The 14206-nt window shown below is 37.1% G+C and overlaps 1 protein-coding gene across 1 annotated transcript in view; it reads right to left on the reverse strand.

The window, feature by feature from the left end:
* The window catches only part of cacna1ab (calcium channel, voltage-dependent, P/Q type, alpha 1A subunit, b), a 149966-nt gene that overhangs the window by 80044 nt on the left and 55716 nt on the right, over nucleotides 1-14206 (reverse strand). The window contains exons 4-5 of the mRNA XM_067388832.1: nucleotides 3130-3235; nucleotides 1206-1345 (exon numbers count right to left, since the gene is read on the reverse strand). Of these exons, the coding sequence (XP_067244933.1) occupies nucleotides 1206-1345; nucleotides 3130-3235 (246 nt within the window). The remainder of the gene's footprint in view (nucleotides 1-1205; nucleotides 1346-3129; nucleotides 3236-14206) is intronic.

Raw genomic sequence — 14206 nt, forward strand, 5'->3', positions numbered from 1 at the left:
ATATATATATACATAGAATGTCCAAGTAGCTTTTTTATAAAAAGTCAGTGTAAATAGGGACAAATTTGTTACCATTCACTTATGGAAAAGAGAAGTTTGGACAAAAGAGACTTTCGTGTTCCATGTATGAAAGTAGGCAATACAAGTATGACAAGTAAATGATGACAGAGCTTTCATTTTGGGTGAACTAGTCCTCTAACTAGCTTAACCAGCAAGCCTCCCTTTGTCAATCAAAATGCTAGTCGACTAGCATTTTGCTAACCAAACTAGCACTAACCAGCATAAATGAGCTTTTCAGGATTTTCACTCCATCGTGGATTCTTCAGCCTCTCATATCCTTCTCTCCAGTCCATACATCTTTTCACATCTCCCAACACCTTCTCTCTCTCTCTCTCTCTCTAATTTTCCAATATGTCAAAGCCCAGGGGAATGGAGTAATGGAGTCACATGACCCTGCCCTTCTTTAGAACTGCAATACTACAACACACCCCCACACACACCAGTCTGTCTCTCTCTGCTTCACTGTGAGGTGACATTTCAGACGTGCCCTGATGGTTGCTCCCTATAGTGTTGCTGTGATCTGCCCTGTGTTTGAGAATCTGTGTGTGTGTGTGTGTGTGTGTGTGTGCGTGTGCTCATTAAGGCATGAGGGAGCCAGTGTCCATGCAACCAGACCTCTGCTGTGTACATAGTGTTGCTTCGCACAGAGAGTTCCAGAGGGGGGGGCGTGTCTGTCTCTTAAGGTATGCAAAATCTTTTAGCATACATGTTACGGATAATGTGCATTCAGCCAGTCATAAGGCAATCTATATATCTGTCATCTATTATACATCTGAGTTAAGAGCTTAAAATGGCCATGAAATGCTTAGTAAAACACAGACAAAAAGTCTGACTTCATGCAAAAGTAAAAATAATGACTAGTGTAGTCTGAATCATGAACAAACAACTAACTCTTTTAATTCATCTGTCAAAAAGAGCCACTTCGATTTTAATGTTCAATCCTTCACTGAACATACAAATTATTACACAATAATGTTTGACTTCAGAACGCCACCATCAACGAAACAGAATCAAACTTTCTAAAGAGCCATCTAACAATTGTTTATACTGACTCATAAATCGAGCAGCTAAAATTATATTTCATTTGGTCTCTGCAAAAGCTATGACATCAGACATCATGCAGTGAGTGTGTTTGTTTAACTCACCCCGTGAGCACCACTACAAAGTCCATCACGTTCCAGCCGTTTCTCAGGTAGGAGCCCTTGTGGAAGGCAAATCCCAGCGCAAGAATCTTAATGCCCGACTCAAAACAGAAAATAGCAATGAAATAGGGCTCTGTGTCATCCTGCGAGAGAAAGAAAACACAGAATGCCTGGATTTATTAACAAGTGACTCTCAAATTGTCCTGTGCATACTTGAACAGAAAGGAGCAGATGAAATAATGTTTATATGGCAATGTTAAACTACTCTTTTATTGTGTGTGTCTGCCTGGTATTCTCTATGTTATGGGGACCCTTGTGTCCCCACAAGGACAGTAATACCAGTAAATTTTGACCTTATGAGGACTTTTTAGGGTTAGGTTATATTTTTTATAATTAGTTGTACTGTATATAAAAACAATAGAAGTCTATGCAATGTCCCAATTTAGATAGCTAAGTAAGTGTATGTGTATAGGTTTGGCTATATATGCGAGGGCCTAATGTTCTCACTTATATAGTGAAATATTATAACAACCGACTAGTGAGGACATTTTACTGGTCCTGACTATTTAAAAGTCTATAGGGGCTTTTGCACTGGAGGAATGTTTTCATAGTTCCTATAACCAGTGTTGGGGTAACGTATTACAAGTAATGCAAGTTACGTAATCAGATAACTTTTTCCAAGAAAATTAATGCATTACTTTTAAATTTACAACACAATATCTGAGTTACTTTTTCAAATAAGTAATGCAAGTTACTTTGATTTCCCATTTATTGACTGACAACTCTCCTGTCCGCATGTTGAGAGAAATCGTGAACTCATTGGGGATCATTTTTTGTTTTTATTGTTGAAGAGTGCTGAACTTTCTTGTCTGAGTTGCGCCCTCTACAGTATAGGAGTGAATTTGCATTTCCTTAGCCTGAGGCTTGTTCATTTTACTTATTCCTTAACATTTGGCAAAAAATAGAATAACTTTTTTGTTATTAAAAAACAAACAAGCAAGCCCAGCCCAAATTTAAAAATAGTAACACAAAAATAATGCAATTTCACTAAAGCATTTAGTTACTTTTTAGGGAGTAACGCAATATTGTAATGCATTACTTTTAAAAGTAACTTTTCCCAACACTGCCTATAACTATTGGCAGAAGAACCCCCCTTTTAACGTGTTTGCATTGCAGGAACTGGGAATGATTTTAGTTATAGGAATGCCTTTTCGGCGGACTAAATAGGGTTTATGTCGAACGTCACACAAACAAACAGGAAAACAGGTCACATGGCATTCACTTGTCGAGAAAGTGTTAACGGCAGTATGAACTGAAGGCGATATCTATGGACTTTTAAGGTAATCAGCTAACCTAGCTAGTTCTTTTTATTGTTGCCATTTTATTCGATTTAAATATCTAAATGTTTGTTAGAAGAAGAAAACTTTTTTTAGAAATGAATCTGCATATGTGATGGACATCGGTTATGCTCATCTTTGCTCACTAAAACGGCTTGATATTTAAGAAGTACATAAAAAAGACCTGAACCGGAAGCGATGCAATACCTGTTTTACAGAAAACAGAAGTTTGTTCTGCATAACCCCCATTAGCTCCTACTTGGGTAGTGTCTAAATCAGCACAATAGGAACTACCAGTGATGTAAACGTACATTGATTGGTCGCATACGAAACACTGGAATCCATCATTTATATAAAGTCATGTAAACACACAGTTTACTTACAGTAAACATTACATACTGTATACTGTATATTGGTGCAAATGCAACCAGGAAAATGGCCCTAGAGAAAAATGTAGTTCTCAAGGGACCACCCTGGTGGCTAGTTCCTATAACTAAGCTCCTACAACTAACTGGTGCAAAAGCCCCTTATGCAATGTCTTCACTTATATAGTGAAACCAGCATGAATGTGTGTGTGTGTTGCACTTTACCAGTCGTTCTGACAGTGGAGTTTTGTCTCCATCTGGTAAATGTTGTTCAAGAGCCAGTACGATGCAGTTGGCAATGATGGTGGTCAAAATCATCCACTCAAATGGAGTAAGAGGCAAAGTTAAGGCTCAAATCAAACATATTTATAATTCAAAAGTATATTTACCATAATATTAAAATCACAATGCAGTCATAAAAATGTATTAACTTTGCCATGTTACAAAAATGAACAAATATAATGTCAAAATATTAATTTTATTATACTATAATATTATGAGAAACTGTATTAAGGAATTAATATTACAACAACAACAAATCATGCACATGTAATGTTGTCCGCTTGCAGAGTTTGGATAAACCATGTGCGATCAAGTGTGAGTGATACGGAGCAGTAGGCCTGGGCTCACACATATACATACAAAAATAAACACACACACACACACACACCCACACACACACACACACACACACACGAAGTGGGCTGCAGGGCTGTATTAAACAGATGAGTGTGGATAGATTCAGCCTGGCTGTAATAGAGCACTCATTATCCAGTTACTGTGTGTCTCTTCACCAGCTGCCACTGGCACTGATACCACACACACACTCTCAACACTTGTCATAACTGCTTATATCATGCATGTGACATACAGACAAGCACACACACAAAAACAAATGTAGTCCTTGTGATGACTGCAACACACTTTGGTAATATTTTAAGATGATTAATTACACGAATAAACATGTTTGCTTTACACTGTATGATGAAAAACAGAAATTTTTCTGTAGTTCATCTGCATTTAAACTATTAATAATATCATGAAACTTACTATAATACTATGTGTATATGTACTGTATACATTTCACATATTTCTTTACTTAGCAAAAATAGTTTCTTAAACAGCATTTATTTTCTTGTTTTCTAGTAAAAATATCCAAACATATTTTTAATATAAGATACATTTACCTTTTTTTAAGTTTTAGAGGATAAGAAAAATAATATATAATATAACATAATACAAAAAATGAAACTTTGCAGAAATTGTAGAAGCTCTAAACCTGTTTCCGAGTTTAGTTTCTTACACTGCTCACACTTTAGTTTCTTTCTGGTTTATTCTGAAAATATAATATAATATAATATAATATAATATAATATAATATAATATAATATAATATAATATAATATAATATAATATAATATAATATAATATAATATAATATAATATAATATAATATAATATAATATAATATAATATAATATAATGCAGACAAAAAAACAAACAAAAAAAACAAAACAAAACAAAAAAACAATGAAACTCAGCAGAAATTATAGAAGTTTAATACAGATGCCCTAGCAGACTGTGACATCATATCCTGTTCCTCATTGTGTGGCCTTAAGTAATTTCAGTACCTTAAGTATGAGACTCAACACATATTGACAACACACCTGATTCATTCTATATGCATTATGCAATTATCAGGGCTCCAGACTAACAATTGAGAGCAGTAGCACCAGTGCCACCAAGTTCTACAGATGGTGTCACCAGCACCTGATTTGGTAGCACTTCTATACTGTTTCATACTGAACTGACCCACAGCTTCAGTGATTATAAAATGAGTGCTTTTTACTTGCTTTCTGTGTAATTCAGTCATAATTTGAAAAAAGAAAAAAATTTTTTTTTATTTTTTTATGAGATTTTGTGACTTTTCCCCTGAAATGAATAATGTAAAAACATTCTACTATTTCTGCCACAATACCATGGCCACAGTTAGCATTACTACCTTAAATCCATGGTGAATGCTGGTGATTTGTTGACTGAAAAGCCTTCTATAACTTGTTCGTTAATGGCACAATGTTTCTCCTGGTTTCCAAGTCAGCGATGTTTGATCTGATATGGTTTGTAACAGAGAATGCTATATGCAGAATGCTTCTGACTAGATCTCGCAGTAATGTTATTGATTCTGCGGCTAATTCAACCGCTTTCTCAGTGGATCTCCTGGCACTGTGTTGTAACTGTGTTGTGTGATCAAAGATCGGCCCGCGAGTACCTGCCCTGATCTCAGGCTGCGTTGTCTATTATAGGTCCGAGCTAATAAACGAGCGTAGTTTCGTTACACTTTCGTTTCTTTTGCTGTTTGATGTTTCTCATATGCAACAGAAATGGCAGCTCTATCAGTTGGGCAACGTGGTGGTTGCACCAGTGCAACCTCAAAATTCAGTCGCACCGACAGAAAAAAGTTCACAAATTGGTTCACAAGTCTAGAGCCCTGCATATGAACATGGCACCTGAATTCACCTCAATCTGTCTGCATACTGCATGTAAACTGCTCAAAGTAAATCAGTTATTTTGTGGCGCAAAAAGAGCAAACACAGACCTCTCAGGGAAACAAGCTCACATCATGACTAAGTCCTTAGACACACACACACACTATTTATTCAGAGCTCATTGAAATTACCAACACACAGTTAGCTCAGGGCTAACATGGCTAGCAGTACAGTGCATGCTGGGAGACTTAAAGTGGTATCCATGGCAACCAGTCCAGTGCTGAAGTGAGCATGTGCAGAGCAGTTGTTCTGAGAAATGAAATGTGAGCATTTGTGCAAACCCTTCACAGCAGAAAACCACAGAGATGATGCAGAGTGCTGCATGCTAAACTACTAAACAGCTGAAATCTTCCCTTCTCATTTCAACAGTCTTCTCTCTTGTTTTGTTTCTCTATCTACCTATAAATCGTGCAATTGCACAGTGCTAATGGCTGTTCCTGGAAAAAAAAAATCAGCTGGAGTGGTAAAGCTGTCTGCAGCTCATAATGTGTCCTTAATAATTCACATCTCAATTTTAAGACTCAGATAGAGAGATGGAGAGCAAGAGAGATAACAAGGGTGATAGAGAGAAGGAGAGAAAAATAAGACGGAAAGAAGGACAACAGTGAGAATGTAGATGTATTTAAATGAGGAGGAAAAGAAAAGGAAAGGCAAGGAGAGCTGGCAACAGAGAAAGAGAGAGGCAGAAGAGCTGTGAAATGGAGAGTTGGCCAGCATCTGAGAGAATCTTCTGCATCTCTCCATCAGCAGTTTAAATGTGTATTAGACTAATAAGATGTAGTGATGGTGCCAGTTCCCTCTTTCAATCTCTTTTGCTTTAATTAAAAAGTCTGTGCACAGATGCAATACAGCCAAAGACATACAATGTTCTCCTCCTACATACTGTATACATATTTGTCTCTTCCTCTCACACACATACACACTTAGTTACCTATAGCTACACAGCAAAAATATATATATAAAAAAAAATCTTAATCAGATTTTTTTTGTTTGTTTTAATATCTAAACCGCTTTAAATTATGATACATTTACTTATTTTCAGACAATACAACTTTAATTAAGCTACACAATTAAGTTGTTTATGCTTTAAGAAAAAAATTAAATGAAGTAAAAACAACAACAACATGTTTACATTTAGGTTTATGCTTAAAATAATATTTTTTATTTGAACTAACAACAACAATAACAATATTATTATCATCATCATCATTATTATTATTATTATTATTATTATTATTATTATTATTTAATTTCTTATACAATTTGCAAAATGCTGCTCAAGTAAATTTATCTTGTTTTAAACATGTTTAAATATGTTTACTAAAAAACATGACAAGAATACAGATTAAGAAAATGTTTTAGTTTTTTTGCTGATTTTTTTTTGTTTTTTTTTGTTAAAAATAGCAAATTATTATAATTACAGAGCGACCTCAATGTAAACTTAAAGTCCCCCTGAAACCAAAATTTAAGTTTTTTAGATTTTAGTATGAATATGTTAGCCTTAATGTTATGAATAAGCTGGTGTGTTCCAAAACAATGAAAAAAAATCCCATTTGGGAGATACAGTATAAGCATTCAAAACTTACAGTCTCTCACTTCCGCTAAAATGGATTACGGACTTTCATGACATCACATCGTACTTCAGCTTCTCGTCAAATCTTCTGTCCAATCAAATGCTCTCTAGAATCTGAAGTCCCGCCCCCTCCTACACTATCAACAGACTCTGAAGCTGTGGCTGAAATCGGCCATTTGCTCACACATTTACTACATGGTGAATGGCACATAGTGCACTATATAGAGAATAGGGAACAATTCAGACAGTGTAAATATGCTTTCCTTTCACGCAAATGAAGTCCATTTTCGCACTGTGTCACATGAAACACCGCAAAGCGAGCAGTCTGCTCTGGTCCAGAGACATGAGAACCCAGAGCGGATCATATGCGCGAGTCGGCACAGACCACAAAAGGTATCAGACCCATTTGAATTCTGCACAGAATGCTGTATATTAGCGATATAAAGGACATGAGGAGGAGAAACGGTTAAAGATTAGAAGGAAACAAAGGTTTTACAGAGTAAAACGGTTCTAGCTGAGCTGTAACATAAACAAAACGCTATTGGCTTTTTAAAAAATGGGGCGGGGCTGTTCGATATATTGCCGTCTTCCTGTTTCAGTTGAAATTACGTCAACACATTGAATAATGCTGCGCGTTCCAACACTCTTCAGTGGGCCTTTAAGACCCACAGTCCATTCACTGTCCATCTAATGCACACTTCTCACAAAACAAAACAAAAACTTTCATGGAAAGAACTAACCTGACTGGCTAAGTGAGAACTTCTAGCAGTAAAACAAAGTCTGTCATTTAGTCTGGCTGTGTGAAATCTAACCTCAAACCAAACTCTAAGCTTACCCCTGAAAGACAAGGTTTTGCATTAAAAAATAATGAATCATTTTTACTATTAAGGATGTCCCCAATGGGAGATTTTGTCAGATTCAGCTAACTTCTAAAGGGTAAATTTTCCTTTAAGTATAGCTTTAAAACACACACACACACACACACAAACCAAACCATAACATTACTTCTCTATCTGCCTTTTTTTGTTTCCTTAAAACCTTCCCATGACTACCTCTTCTTGTCCTTACAAGCACTTTTCCCATCACCTCGCACACACTAACATACTGTACACTCTCTCCCATGCACACACTGCATTATCAAGCATCAGCATATTGACGCTAGACTGCTCACAACTAAAAACTCCATATTATATTATCAGAAAGCAATCCAGAGGAAAGGAGAGACTTCTAATACGGTCAGTTATCCCTCCAGGCTGTAGAAACTTTTCATGGGCATTGTTTAAAGGACAACAGGTCACATGACCTGCATTGTCTGCACTTCACATTATGACATTGTCCATTTCTATAAAGTTGAACTCGACTTTGTCCTTTTTGTGTAACAGCCGTGAAACTAAAAAATGACTGACCTTTAGTTACACACCTTTACTTTGTGTGTGTAAATGTTTAATCTAAAAAAAACAAAAAAAATCAAGCTCAAATGAACACTTCTGCCACTTCCTGTGAGAACTTCATTGTAAATTTGACCTTTGAGTTGACAGCACTTTGTTAGTTAGTGACAAGAACTACACATCTTATAACTGCATGTGTTTAACTGACATAGACGTGTTGAGCGAATATTTTTTCAAGGGGTTTCTGCACTCTAGATTTTAGCTGACAATGTGCTTTAGGGGGAAACAAAGCTGATGAGATGAACACATTTCAACTGAAATAAAACAAACAACCTTACAAATTAAATGAAAGAATCCACAAGACTCAGCAAGGGCTCTCGCCAACTCGCTTGCCTCGCTTTCCCATTCTCTTTGGCACACCATGGTCTTCCTGTCTCCATCTTTGCATTTTCTTTCCTCTTCGATTGCTCAGTTTTTCCTGCAGAGGGACCTGAAGCGCGCGTGTGTGTGTGTGATCCATCATGCTAAAAAGCCTTCAGTTATGAATTCCCCCTCCTGTTCCATATACGCTACACTAAAAATAGATACATGACAGATTAAAGAGTCTGCTCCTCTCCTCCTTGAAACCCATTTCTTTCACTCTGTCACTCTCTTTTTCAGTATTTTATCATTTTTGACGTTAAATTCTACTGCATCCTGCTGCGTTCGGGTCTTTGGAGGTCTAAGTGACTCTTGATTCACAGAGATTTTTTCGTTGCTCCACTGTCTCAGCACCCTCTTCTCTCATTTCCCCACTCTCTCTCACTCTAACGCCCTCTCTATAGCTTTCTTCCTCCATCAAGGATCCCTTTAATGGTTTTCATTGCGGTAAGCCTGTGTGAGCTGACTGCTGGATGCTAACTGCACGCACATGAGGGCTGTTTTACTGATGCAATATGCAGAAAGATTCTGATTCTGCAGCTGGAGTAACATTACATTCAATACCAACACACTCATATAAACAGTCTGCTCTAATACATCTAAAACAGGGATAGTTCAACTAAATTTAAAATTCTGCCACCAGTTATTCACACTCATGGGTGACATTCTTCTGTGGAACACAAAAGCTATTTTTTAAATATGTCCAAATAACCATTGCTGGTTTGGACCCCAGTGACTTTCATTTTATGAACAAAAGCAGTGAACTATCCTTTTAAGTACTGCATAAGATTCCACATGGTATCAATATCCGATTGACATTAGCCAGTAAAAGTTCTTAATTAGTTTCCATTTACTGTAAATCTGTCTAAATATACCAAAATAATTCAAAATCGAAACTAAATTCCCCACGTTCCCAAATTTTAGCATGGTATCTTGTATATATGTATGTATATAAAAGTAAAAAGTTATTATGTTTTATTTAGCAAGCCTGTAGCCACATAGATCATCGATGGAAAAGGATAAAATAATATAAATAATAAATAATCTCTGATATTTAATGAACTATTTGATTGACAGCGGTGGTCCTAGAGGCAAAACTGCTCAGAATGAGGAGTTCTATCATATGATATGAATGTTGTGGGCATGTGCAAAAAAAAAAAAAAAAAAAAATAATCGCATAATATACAATCTTTTATGCACATTAGAAGTGCAAAGCTGGCCAATTTCTTTCGAATTTCTCACATTCTTCTAGGGCCATGAGTCAAACAGGCCCAGTGAGTTTCGTTCCGACAGTCTCCGTTAACTTTGTATGACATCCACGCGAAATTCATTAGCCGACGGCGGCCGTGTTTTTGCAATATGCGAATGTTTTCATAAACAATCATGGCACCTTGGACAAAGACACCGCATGCCAGTTTTTAAATCAATTGAACTGACTGTTGTGTATCTATAGCCATTTTCATATTTCTTTTCATTTTATAACGCCACCAAGTGGCCAGTCACCACATCCTTTATCACGCGACCACAGACCGAGCCCATACAAAGGTGTACCAAGTTTGGTAAAATTATGTCATTCCGTTCAAGAAGGATAGCCATTTTAGTAAAAGTGGCCACGCCCATGGAATGTTTTGGTGTCCATCGTGGACATGAATCAAAATATAGACTTTTTTTATAATTATTGACAGTCTGACTTCAGAGAATCTTTTTGCACTGGTTTGGTTCCAATCGGGCGAAAAATCTAGGACTAGTTCGCTAAAGTACGTTTTTCAAAAAATCCCAAAATTTCATTCGAATCAGTGTGTTTTGTTCGTCGATATAAGACACTTGAGCCTGCGACGAATGGTTTAGGAGTTATGAGCCATTACGTAGTTTTGATCGCTGTAGCTCCACCGTGGGGTGGGTACTACAATCCCTCAAAGTTTCAAGTCTCTACGACTTACGGTTTGGTCTGCCCGATCACTTTTAGGGGAGAATGTTGGTCCTTGGAAATTCTAACAATTACAATAGGGTTTCAGTGCTACACACTTGAACTCCTAATGATAAATAATTGAGTAGCAAAAAAATTTACAATAATTAAGCACCAAATCAGCATATTAGAATGATTTCTGAAAGATCATGTTTTTTTTGTTTTTTGTTTTGGAATTGGAGCTATTCGTTGGTCAGACTCCATTGAACAATCCAAATGCCTGGTGACTTGAAAGTGTCTTTGCCGTACATGGAAACAGCAGCACACAGCATCCAACAGTGAGATTGAAAACATATATGTGTTTGCTGCCGGTGATCATATTGATCTGTTCTGGCTGGAGTTGTGTTTGTCTTATGTTGTGATATTGATATAGATTGTATGGAAAAACATCCTTTGGTTTCAACCACAATTTCAAGCTGTTCTTCTTTACAGCTATGATCTGTGTGACTGTAATATTTATATAATTACCTGCTTACTTTCCAGAACCTGCTGGAAATTGCCCATAATTCATCTAATCCTATGAAATATAAAATATAATTGTAATTATGAAATATATTCAGCTGTACATTCTGTAAATGATGACTTCCCTTACTTCTCTCCATCTCTCTACTGCCTTGTTCTTTGAATTTTTTTGAACAAATATTTGTGTTTTAATATTCTTAATCTGTCCTTTATAGCACAAACACCATCTCACCCACTGTATCATTCTGCATCCCTTGCATTAGTGCTAAAGGTTAGTTAACAGGATGATTGCGGCTCTAATGTGCAGGGATGTAAAATGTGATTCATACTCAATATGAATATAGCAGAGACCGTTGCTTGTTGTCACAATTTTATCTCCAGGGAATATTTCTTAGGGAAGGTTTATTTTTAAGCCCAATATCTGTAAAAACACATATGTTTTGATTACCAAAAACGTGAAAGATAATCAAAGGTCATTGCCCGGGAACAAAGATACAATTAGAGGAGAACTATATGGTTTAAGTTGTCACATTGGGTATCAGCAAAATTTAGATGACAAAACAATTATTAAGCACAAAGCTAAAATGTTAAAAGTATCATACAAAAATATTAAACTACTGATTTAGCCAACAGAAATTTTGAGTGAAAGTTAGTGTGGAGGACAGAATTTTTCCCTCAAAATTCACTTCTAACCACCCTTGTGTGTCTATATATGAGGACAGGAATATCATAAATGTATGTATGTTTCAGCTATAGCAGACATTCACTCAACATTTCTGCCAAAGAATGTCCGTCATTTTGACACGCCTCCTTTTCACTCACCCTCTTTGCTTCAATTTCTCTCTCATTCCTCCATTTATCCTTCAGTCTTTCTGTATCATCTCAGTAAACACCAAATACTCCTAATTTCTTCCACTTCCTCTCCAGTCTTTAAACGTCAAATCCGGCACTTTTCACACCCTGACATCTGCATGTTTCTTTCTGTCTGCCCTGTATTAAAAAAGCTTTTTGTTGCTTATTGCACCCTGTTTTCTCTCCACTCAGCCTCGTCTTATCTTTTATCCTTCCTTTTCAGCCTTTTTTCCTTTCCCTCCTGCATTTCTGCTTCCTTCTCCTTCTCTCGCTCTCGTTTGAGAGTGCTGCACATCAATCATACAATCTTAATTCAGTCAGAGCGCTAGTGCCGCCTCAGCATTTCTGCAGAGAGAGAGAGAAGATAGAGGGAAGAAAGAACATAAACAGTGGCGGAACAGACGGAGAGAGAGCCCCTAGTGAGAGAAACTGAAATGGAGAGTGTGAGGAAGAGAGATGGGTGTATAAACAGAGAAGAGGGAGAATGAGAGAGAGGTTTCGGAACTGAGGGTGGAGGGGAACTAAAGATGCAGTATTTTTTTCTGCTCGACTGCAAGTGGGCTTCAGGTCAGCTGACTTAAAAACACTGAACCACAACTGAACCATGTGTTCGCATATCATAAAACAGACATGCATGAACAAACATGCACATAATAAGTACTAATTTTAAGAACACACATTTGTAAAAATACATATTAACAATTAGGGCCCTATTTTAACGATCTAAACGCAAAGTGTGAAGTGCACGGCGCAGGTGCACTCAGGGCGTGTCCAAATCCACTTTTGCTATTTTAACGACGGAAAAACGGTCCGTGCGCCGGGACGCATTTTTGAAATGGGTTGTCCCTATTCTCTTAATGAGTAATGGGTGTAACGTTCAATAAACCAATCAGAGTGTCATCTCCCATTCCCTTTAAGAGCGAGATGCACTCGCGCCATGGCGGATTGCTATTTACATGCCGGAATTTGTTGGCGGAAAAGCTGAACGCTTTTCAAGCGAAGAAACTAATCTGCTCGTGCGCGAAGTTAAAGCGGATCATCTACGGGACAAGCAGGATATAACATTATATATATTATATAATTATATATTATATAACATATAACATTATAAAATACACTGACTTATTAAACACACCGATTCAACTGAGGAGTTCAACGAGTGATGTTTTGCTGAAATTACCTGTTAAGTGGCCAGTCAATCTTTCAGTCGTCTGCATTGGATGCAGGCTTTCAAATAGCTCCGCGCGATCAGTCAGTTAATATGTGTGTGTATTGGCAAGATTGTTCAATTAATTAGCCAGTTTCGTTCATCATTATAAGTAGTAATAGGCTGAATTGAAAATAGGTAGCCTAATTCTAATACACACAATGACTATTCATCATTACATTTTTATATTTATGTAGCCTACACAATAATATTCTTTTACACTGTAATCCTTTTGTTTTTAATATTTGGCATGTTTGTGTGATGCGCATCCCTGTGTGTAATAAGCAAAGTCAACGCGCACTGTGGACGCGCCAGAGGCGCAGTTTCTACCAACGCGCTCTAACATAAAAATATTGCGCCACTGACTTTAGACTTTAGACCAGGTTTGAGTTGGTCTATGGCACAGTCTGTTTTCAGCTCCTTAAAATAGCCATGCGCTGGCAATGCGCCTGAACACACCTCTTTTTTAGACCAGCACGCCCATGGGCGCACTAACTGGCGCAAATGCATTTACTAATTTAAGGACGTGGCGCTGAACGGGAAAACGCGAATGGCGCCGGACGCAAACTAGCAAACACACTTGCGCTGCGCCTTGCGTCGCATTGCGCCGGGTGTATTATAGGGCCCTTAGGGTGGCCCTCTGGCCAGAGTGAGAGTTTTGGGACTATCGAGGTTAATTGCTTAAATATTAGCTCAAAAATGAAATGAAATGAAATGAAATGAAATGAAATAAAATAAAATAAACCAAAACAGGTAATTGTTTGGGGATCCAAACTCTCAACTTGCAAGCATGACATGTTTCAATAGCACTTTTGATTTAAACTTGCAAAATGGCATTAGAAAAAGTTTTATTAAGTTCTGTGAATTCAATTTTTGTCGATTCAAAAC

Source organism: Chanodichthys erythropterus, chromosome 6 (assembly GCF_024489055.1).
Source record: "Chanodichthys erythropterus isolate Z2021 chromosome 6, ASM2448905v1, whole genome shotgun sequence".
Classification (NCBI taxonomy): domain Eukaryota; kingdom Metazoa; phylum Chordata; class Actinopteri; order Cypriniformes; family Xenocyprididae; genus Chanodichthys; species Chanodichthys erythropterus.